Source organism: Sciurus carolinensis, chromosome 2, assembly GCF_902686445.1.
Source record: "Sciurus carolinensis chromosome 2, mSciCar1.2, whole genome shotgun sequence".
In the NCBI taxonomy this organism is placed as follows: domain Eukaryota; kingdom Metazoa; phylum Chordata; class Mammalia; order Rodentia; family Sciuridae; genus Sciurus; species Sciurus carolinensis.
The window spans coordinates 86125828-86135174 of record NC_062214.1 but is presented as its reverse complement, the minus strand read 5'-3'; the positions used below and the strand labels follow the sequence as shown (position 1 = coordinate 86135174).

The following is a 9347-nucleotide window of genomic DNA, read 5'->3' as shown; positions in this document are numbered from 1 at the left end:
AGTTTTTTATAAAGTTGAACTTATACTTACCACAAGCCCCACAATCTTACCCAAGAGAAATAAAAACATGTCTAGAGAATGTTTATATAGGTAATTATATTGATTTCATTCATAATGGTCAAAAAATGTGGAACAACCTAAATGCCCATCAGTTGATGAATGGATGAATTGTCAATCATTCCTACAATGGAATACTACTCAGTAAGAAAAAAGTGAATAAATTACTAAGACATGAGATATAGGACTGAATCTCAAAACCATTATGCTGAGTGAAAGAAGAGACACTTTGAAAAAGCAAACTATAGTGAAGGGAGTAAGTAAAGCAGTTTCCAAGAGCTGGGATTAAGGGAAGATTACAAATGAGCAATGCAAGGGAATTTTTTGGCGGGATAGAAATATACAACTGATTGTAGTGGTATATGGTTACAGGATGGTATATATTTGTCAAATACATAGAACGATACAACTAAAAGGGGTGAATTTTACTTTAAAAAGAAGCCTTCCAGTTCTACTTCCACTCTCCTCCCTCACCCCTGATCTGGATCTCTAATTTGAGAGGAAAAAGCAAACTTTTTGCTGGCTCTGGGGAGCCCTTGGTCATTTTGGAATGGTGAGATGATATAATGAATTGGCATTTTAAAGAAAAATAATTAACCAGAGAGTTTTAATATGGATGGGAGCAAGGGAGAGAGAAGAAGAAAAGACCCGGAAGTGGTACAATTGTGACTGTGTCCTCTCCTGGAATGTTCTATGAAATTCATCCCTTCAAAACATCAGTGCAGCACCTACCACTGCTAGGCACTAGGCATGCAATGATGCCATCTAGTGAGGTTGTGGGGATATTTCTGGTACAAGTCAGAATAAAATTAGGATGTGAACTGCTGAAGCAAATCAACAGGTGCACTGAGTAGGGTAGTTGGAAGATCTACAGAAAATTGCTGAAGATGAGGTGTTGTCAGAGGAAAGGAGGGAGGAAAGTGACAGTAGAGAGAATGGGGTGTGGGCCCAGGGTCCACACTCAGGGTACTGCAGTTTCACATGGCTGGAGGGATGGATGCAGGGGGTGGGATGAGTGATGTTCCTGGAAGGGAGGAGCCTCAGGGTCCCACTGAGCGTCTGGGGCAATGGGGAACCACTACAGATATCACGCAGGGGTAAAACGTGTTCAGATCTGTGATTTATGGAGGTGAGTAGGCTGCAAAATGGAAACTGGATTGGAAGATGGCAGCAGCAAAGGCCTGTTAGGAGAACAGTCTCCTGACATCATTCTGTGTCTAGGAATTTATTCTACGGATTTACTTGTATAACAGGATGTATTTCCAAGCTTATTCTCTGTAGCCGTTTGTAATAGCAAATTTTGGAACCAGCCTAATGTCCAACAATATAAGCCAAGGATATTAAATCATGACTGTGCATACCAGTACTGGTTCTAGAGGAATTTGAGAAGGGGCTAGAATTCCATAAGAGCACAGATGTAGATGGATATTTGATAGTCATCAGCTTAGGGGCAAAAGTTGAAGTGAGATTGAATCAGTCCATGTAAGACAAGAGGAAGTTCTGGTGGTTGCTCTTCAAGGGCAAGGGCCACATTTTATTCATTTTATTTTTAATGCCCAGAATCAAGTATAAATCAAGTATTTGATAAGCTGGGCCTGGGGATGTGGTGGTGGAGTGCTTGCCCTGTAAGCAAGCAGCCCTGGGTTCCATCTCCACCCAGCACCACAAAACAAAACAAACACAAAAAGCCCTGTTTCTGGGCTGGGTCTGCCTAACTCACTGCAGGGAACGTTCCTCAGCCCGCCTCCCCAGCTTGTTCCTACTCTGGACTTGGTCGGCATCCTAAAAAGGGAAAGAAGAAAGAAAGAGAAAGAAAGGAGGGAGAGAGAGAAAGAAAGAAAAGAAAGGGAAGAAAGGAAAAGAAGAAGAAAGAAAGAAAGAAAGAAAGAAAGAAAGAAAGAAAGAAAGAATGAATGAATTTGATAAACTGATTTATGTATAGGAAAGAGGTGGAGGAACCTGGGAGGGAAACCTAGGAAAGAGGATCAGAGAAAGGAAGTCAAGACAATGCTCTGGCAAGGAAGCCTGAGAGAGCCCGAGTCTCGGAGCCCGGCACAGTCCAACAACAGAATACTCCTGGGTGGGAACGACAGCGCTTCCATTGAGCTTTTTGTGATGTAGGAAAGAAAACCTCAGTTTTCTCATTGGAAAACGGAAGGTCTTGGATTTCAGATCTCAGATCTCCTTTCAGCGGGTCCACCCAGAACCCGCTAGCCCTTTCCACGTGGTTGCCTAGGAGACAAGCACCGCTTCCGGCAGAACGTTCGCTTCCCGCGGGGCCCGCCCCTTTCTCGTGGGCGGGCGCTGATTGGTCCGTTTGAAATGCGCCGGGCGGGCGCTCACCTGGGCTCGCAGCGGCGCCGCCGGGCTTTCGGGAGCTCAGCGCCTGAGTCGCGGAGTACCGCTTCCCGCGGCGTGCCCCTGCGCCCTGCGGTTTTCGCCCCCCGGTCAGATAGAGCTCGGCGTTCCGCGCGCGCGTTTGGGCAGCACGAAGCCTGCTGCCATGAAGCCAGCGTGAGTACCAGGACCGGGAGAGGTCCGGGCGGAGGGGGCCCGGACGCGGGGCGGGGACTCGCATGCCTTCTTTCTTGCACCCAGTCCGGCGCAGCCCTGCCGAGGCCTCAAAATGGGAGTCTCCGTGTTGGGCTGCTCTGGCGGGCCCAAGCTCTGAGACCCGGCTTCCGCCGGCGCCCGAGGTCCACCGCCCGCCCTGGCGACCTGCTGCTGGTGAAGGTCGGCTTAAACTCGGGGATTTTCTGTCGCCACCCGGCTCCCGCTGATAGGGTTGTCATCCTCCTGGCTCCGGCACCGTCTCCCTCCGCCATCCCTATTTAGGGGCCCCTTCTTCCTCCCGGGCTATCCCCGCTCCCACAGCGCACTTTGCATTGGGTCGTCTCGCGTGTGCAGCGGAGTGTCTTGTGCTTGCACTTGCACTTGCGGGTCGGGTGGTTTCAGTCCCTGACTGCAACCTTGAGCACTGCATGCTTTTCTTAGCCCTGTGCGGTGGCCCTGAGGTCGAGCCCTTCACCTCGCACGGAACAGTTACTTCGCCTTATCTTTGTCCGCAGGCAACCCCGCCCCCATACACAGACGCCCACGTCCACATTCCTTACTAGTCCGTGGCATATTTTAAGCTTAGCATCATTCCGGATTAAGGAAGTACTTCTGCAAAGACGAGCGCTGACTTTATAATTATTACGATTTGGCTGGTCTTTTGCAAGAGGCAACTTGTTTTAAAAAGAAGCCGAAGTCAAAATCTTTAAATTAAAAAAAAAAAAAAGTTAGTACGTAAACCCGACACTGTGTTTTGCACTTAGAACTCTTAGTTTGTTTCAGCTGAGAATATTTTGAGAAAAAATAGTTTAATAATCTACAGTCCAAGCCAATAATTTCACTATTAAATGTTTATCAAGTCTCTGGATAAACGTAAAAAATGTGATATGATAGGGAAATAAATCAAAATATCTTTTTCTATTGTCGCTGTTTACTGAGAGCGAGGCATTGTCAATTTTCGATCACATTTTGTTTTTGGATTCAGGGTAATTTTGAGCATTTGTTCCTTGAAAGTATAGTACTGATAAAAAATCCTAATGAAAGAATGGATTCTTCTGTATTTTTATAATTTATCAATTTATTTTAATAGCTTGTTAATCTGCCTTGATAATGACTGTTGACACTGTTATTCACACATATAAATGTCCTTTATTAAAGATAAGTATGTTCAGTAATTTATAGATATTTCAAATTTGTAGTGCCTCTGTAAAATTGTTGTTTATGAAAATATACAAGTTATTTAAAATATGGAATTAATGAAAAAAAGGTACATTTAGTACCAAAAATGTGTCCTGAAACAAATTTTAATTGCTTTTGAGTTATGTATGCTACAGATACTCTTTTACTAGAGCGGTTTATGATGATTATTCATGTTATTTGAGTTGTAGTTTTTTGGCAGTGTAAGTAAGAATTTTTTAAGCTGGGGGAAGGTTGTCTCTGTGAATTATATGTGAAGTTTTTTCACCTTGAACTGAAATGTTTTTTATTTATGACCAGGAGAGCTAAAACACCCAGGAAACCTCTGGTGAAAAAAGGATCCCAAGCAAACCTTAAAGACCCAGTTGGGGTAAGGTGTCCCTGTAGATTTGTGTGTGTTCTTTCTTCAGTCCTTTTTTTGTCTTATATTCTTGGAATGGAAGGACAAAGAGATGTGGCAGTGAAGTCAAAGAATATATAGTCTTTGGGGTGCTCCTTTCTGCTCAGAAACACATCCTCTCCCACCTGCATACAGTAATTGATGCCACACTTTCCAAGGAGAGCCCCAGATTCCAAGTTTCATAAAGACTTTGATAGAGATTAGTTTAATGCCTCCTCATATTGCAAATACTTCACTAATTTCAGCTTGGTAGCTTACTTTTAAAATGAAATGGCAAATAGAAAAGGGTTGGTTTGCTCTGAGGCATTTTAAAGTCCCCTCTCTCTGCCACTGGAGTGGGTCTCTGGGTCTGAGCTGAAGGCTTCAGTTGCTTTGAGCACAAGATTTCCTGAAACACCTGCCTCCCTTTCCTCTCTCTCTCTCTCTCTCTCTCTCTCTCTCTCTCTCTTTTTTAACTTTTTGTTAAGCGTTAGGTTAATCTGGCAGAGTTTAATTGACACCCAATCCCAAAGAATTCTAATAGCTTTTACTTGTCTACTTGCCATTTAGCGAGGATTTGTTATTTTTTGTTGTTTGTGGTATCAGGGAATGAACTCTAGGCTTCATGCTTGCTAATCAAGTGCTAGTATGCAGTTCAGTGGCATATTGTACTAAGCTACATTCCTTGTTTGCTTTTTGTTTTTTTTGGTGAAGCGGGATCTCACTGAATTCTCTAGGCTGTTCTTGAACTTAAATCCTTTTTTCCTCTCAAGTTACTGTGATTACGGGTGTCCACCACTGCCCCTGGTGAGAGATTTTTATATTATTAGTAGTATAGCTTTGTCATTTGTACATGGTATAATGGTGAAGAGAAGCTGTGCAGTTTAACTTTTAAAAGTTTGTTTATTTGGTACCAAGGATTTTTTTTTTTTTTTTTTTTTTTTTTTTTTTGAGATAGGTTCTTGGTAGGTTACTTAGGGCTTCACTAAGTTGTTAAGGCTGACTTTTCTGCATTAGCCTCCTGAGCCACTGGAATTACAGGCATGGGCCACTGCACCCAGCTCAATGTTTATTTTTATTTCATGTGTATTTTAAATCTTTTCTCATATGTATTATATATGTTTGCATTTGATAAATCTTGAGTAGATTTTGCTTTTCATGGCTCTTAAATTTATATGGATCTCTTAAGTTGAGAGACCAAATGTTGTTGAATGAATGAATGGGAAGCTTAAATGTAAAAGATCAGGCAAAAAGACAACCTTCTTTTAAGTGCTTTTTTTTTTTTTTTTTTTTTTTTTTGCAGGTATACTGTAGGGTGCGCCCACTGAGCTTTCCTGATCAAGAGTGCTGCATAGAAGTGATCAACAATACAACTGTGCAGCTTCATACTCCTGAGGGTTACAGACTTAACAGAAATGGGGACTATAAGGAGGTAATGCTTATTGGAACCACGCTGTTTGTACTTGAAATGTTGCTTCCTGAATGACTTTTCCATTTTTAAATTTAACGAAGTTCATATGTGATCCCCCTTGTTTTTTCTTTTTGGTGCTAGGGATGGAACCAAGGACCTCATGCTTGCTAGGCAAGCACTCTACACTCCCAACCCTCTATAGTACTTTTGATTTCTGGGATGTATAGATATACTTTTGGTATGCTGGAGTTAGAGGATTACTTTCAGAGGACTTGTTACACCAGATATTTATTATTTTTTAGAGTGTATGTTAGGGTAGTTTAATGGGAATGACATGATTATGTGAGACAGTTTTACATATACTATTTCATGGGTAGAGATTAAAGTAACATTTAATAATAAACATTGTGTATTTGTATCAATCTCGTATGTAGTATTTTATATTTAGTAAAATATTGAGTAAAAAAATATTGACTTAGTTAAATTTAACAAATGTGGCATTTAGTAGCTGGAGGGTCAAAGGAGATTTTTAAAAAATGAGTTGTTAAGATAGTCCTTGCCTTTTTGAACTTTACAGCTTAAGTAGGACAGGTGGTAGACAAGTAACCCTCATATGGCAAGGCAGCAAGGCTGGTTGAGTTAAAGTGGAGGGACCATGGGAGTTCAGCAGGAGGAGGTTTGTCCAGGTGGCCTCCTATTTTCCAGCTGCTATTCTTTTTTTTTTTTGCCCATATTTCTACAGTGACATTGCTCTTCAGATGACTACACGTGACCTCTTTGCTATTGAAGTTGATGATCACCTCTTTGTCCTCCCTCATTACAATCTCTCAGTGGCACCCTCCTTGAAGCCTTCTCCTAACCTCCTCCTCCAACTCTCCTTGTGCTCTTGGCCACCCTTTGTTGACTTCTCCCTGTCCAACCTCTAAATACTGAATTGGGCTATGCCCAGGGCTCTATTTCCCATATAACTTCCCCATGACTTTAAATGTTTATTATATGGTAAGAGCTCTGGAATTTTTATCTTTAGCCTAAAACTTTCTTTGGCTCTAAACTTGGGCATCCGTCTACTTACTTACTGTCTCTGCTAGATGTCACTTAGGCATCTTAAGTTTTTACCTCTCCAAAAGGGTGCTCTTGATTCACTCACCTGCCACCTCACAACCACTTTCTCTTATCTTCTCAAGTGATGGCACCATCATTATCCAGTTACTAAGGCCAGAAACCTGGAGCCTACTTTTCACTGGCCTCTGCTCATGTTAAGGTCATTAGTAGATCCTGTCAGTTCTACTCCAGAGTATATCTTGAAACTGTCATATCTGTCTCTATTGCTATACCTTATTCTCAGCCTGGTTAATTGTTGAGACCAGTGCTTCCCAAACTATCTGTAGTGAAAGAATAGATTTTTTACTTTTGATGCACAGCAGTGGATGCTTTAGTAGTGCATGCAACTTATGCCAAATGAAGCTAACCATGTGAGTTGACTGACAGAGAACTTCTTTATGGTTTGTTCAGTGAAATTAGCCCATTGACCACAGGCAGCTATCACAGCAATGCTATATGGCTGCAAAAGTTTCTGAATGTTTAAATAGACTGGTGATGGAAAGTTCTTAGGCAGGCACTGGTTTGTTTGCTAACCAGTGCTTTGAGTAGCATCTGTAAGACTGCTGAAGCCTAACTGAACTCTGCTTCTGCTCCAATTCTTCTTTAATCCATTTCCGTAGAGTAGCCAGAATGATCTTTTAAAGCATAATTGAGACCCTGTTCATAAATTTCAAGGAATAAAGTCTTTAAATGGGCAAAATCCTGCTTGGTCTGCCTTCTTTTTGTCTCTCCACCCTCATCTTTTAGTATTAACCTAATTTTTTGCGTTTCTTAGATAAACCAGAATCTTCCTGATAGCCTTTGTCTTATCTTGGACTTCTTTCCCTTGGATCTCAGCATGGATGGCTCCTCATCCTGGGTTTCAGCTTAAATATCCTGCCCTTGGTTTGTTAAGACTATCTCATCAGAAATAGCCCTGCCTTCTCCCCTGTCTGTACTTAGCACTTACCACATCTGCTTACTTAATCATATGTTGCTTAAAAATGAGGATACAGGAGCTGGGGAGCTAGCTCAGTTGGTAAAGCGCTTGCCTCACAAGCACAAGACCCTGGGTTCAATCCCCAGCACTGCAAAAAAAAAAAATGAGGATACATTCTGAGAAATGCATCATTATGCAATTTCATTGTTATGTGAACATCATAGAGTACTTACACAAACCTAGCTGAGTTAGCTTACTAAATATTCCTAGTCTAGCCTGGTGCAGCCTGTTGCTCTTAGGCTACAACCTGTACATCCTGTTTCTGTACTGAATACTGTAGGCATTTGTAACAGTGGTCAGTATTTGGGTATCTACACAGATATAAACAGGTTCATTTACACTGGCATCACAGACCATGTGAGTAATGCATTACACTTCATAATTATCTCACTGGGCAATAGGAATTTTTCAGCTCCATTATAATCTTAGGGGACACTGTCATAACTATGACCTGCCATTGAGACGTTATTATGAGGTGTACAACTGTATTTGTTCATTGTCTCTTTTCTCCACTATATCATGTAAACATCAGAGGGCGTGCATTTTATATGTCCTGTTTGTCAGACACTCAATAAATTTGGATTAAGCATGGATGAATGGTCTTGGAAGACGTTTTGGCACAGTAGGTCTTTGAGGATGTTGAACACTGGCTTTCTGTATTTCAAGTATGTGTAAATAAAGGTTCAAATATGTATTAAATGAGTTCTGGTGGGGATTAAAAATTATAACCGCCTCATGACAGATGGCAGCATTTTGTAATTAAAAGAGCATTGTAGTGGAAATGGATTTGTTTCCAATGATCTAGGGGCTTGGGCATGTTCCTTCTTTGGGCCTCAGTTTTCTTTACTTTAGAAGGAGGATGTTGTTCCTAAGGACTGGAGGACATCTATCTGACCCCTCAGCACTGTCCTTTCCATTCCAAGATTTGTTGTTCTTTTTGTGAATAGAATGAAAATTCTGCAAAGGTAAGAGTTAGCCTAGCTGAGTTAGGTGTGTGGTCTTTAACAAGTTACTTAATCTGGTTTTTCTTTGAGCAGCTGGTCCTGGATCTGTGGTCCTGCATCTATGAATTCCACTAATCATGGGTTGAAAATATTTAGGAAAACAAAATGCTTCTCCACTGAACATGGACAGACTTTTTTTCTTGTCATTATTCCTTAATCAATACAGTATAACTATTGGCATAGCATTATCATAGTATTAGGTATTATCATAACCCAGAGATGAGCTAAAGTGCATGGGAAGATATATGTTCTTTATTTGCAACTACTATGCCATTTTATATAAATCGACCTCAGAGTTTGGTGCCTGTGGGGGTCTACAACCAATCTTCCACTGATATTGAGTGATGACCAACATATGAGGTTATAAGAACAAAGTGATTTACTACTTCAACTGTGCCTGGAGTGTCATCAGTGCCTGGTGTTTTCAGTTACTATTGTTGTATATTTGAGTAAGAATTTGTCCATGTTTCCTTTTGGTGAACAAAACTTTTAATTTAAAAAATGCAAAGGGGCATAATACTGATAATTAAGCAGGTTGAATTTAAGGTCAAAACTGTAAAACAGGAAAACACATTTGACAAAGTCTGTAATCCATAATAAGTTCTCTGAATATTCACCAAATACTATTTACAGGAAATAAATAACTTAGTATTGAAATTCATGAAG

The 9347-nt window shown here is 41.1% G+C and overlaps 1 protein-coding gene across 3 annotated transcripts in view; it reads left to right on the top strand.

Moving 5' to 3' along the window:
* The first annotated feature begins 2435 nt into the window (after positions 1–2435).
* The window catches only part of Kif23 (kinesin family member 23), a 28908-nt gene continuing 21996 nt past the window's right edge, over positions 2436–9347 (top strand). For all 3 annotated transcript variants that reach the window (XM_047533866.1, XM_047533877.1, XM_047533858.1), the window contains exons 1-3: positions 2436–2571; positions 4108–4177; positions 5490–5618. In XM_047533866.1, coding sequence (XP_047389822.1) covers positions 2561–2571; positions 4108–4177; positions 5490–5618 — 210 coding nt within the window. In that variant the 5' untranslated portion in view covers positions 2436–2560. The remainder of the gene's footprint in view (positions 2572–4107; positions 4178–5489; positions 5619–9347) is intronic.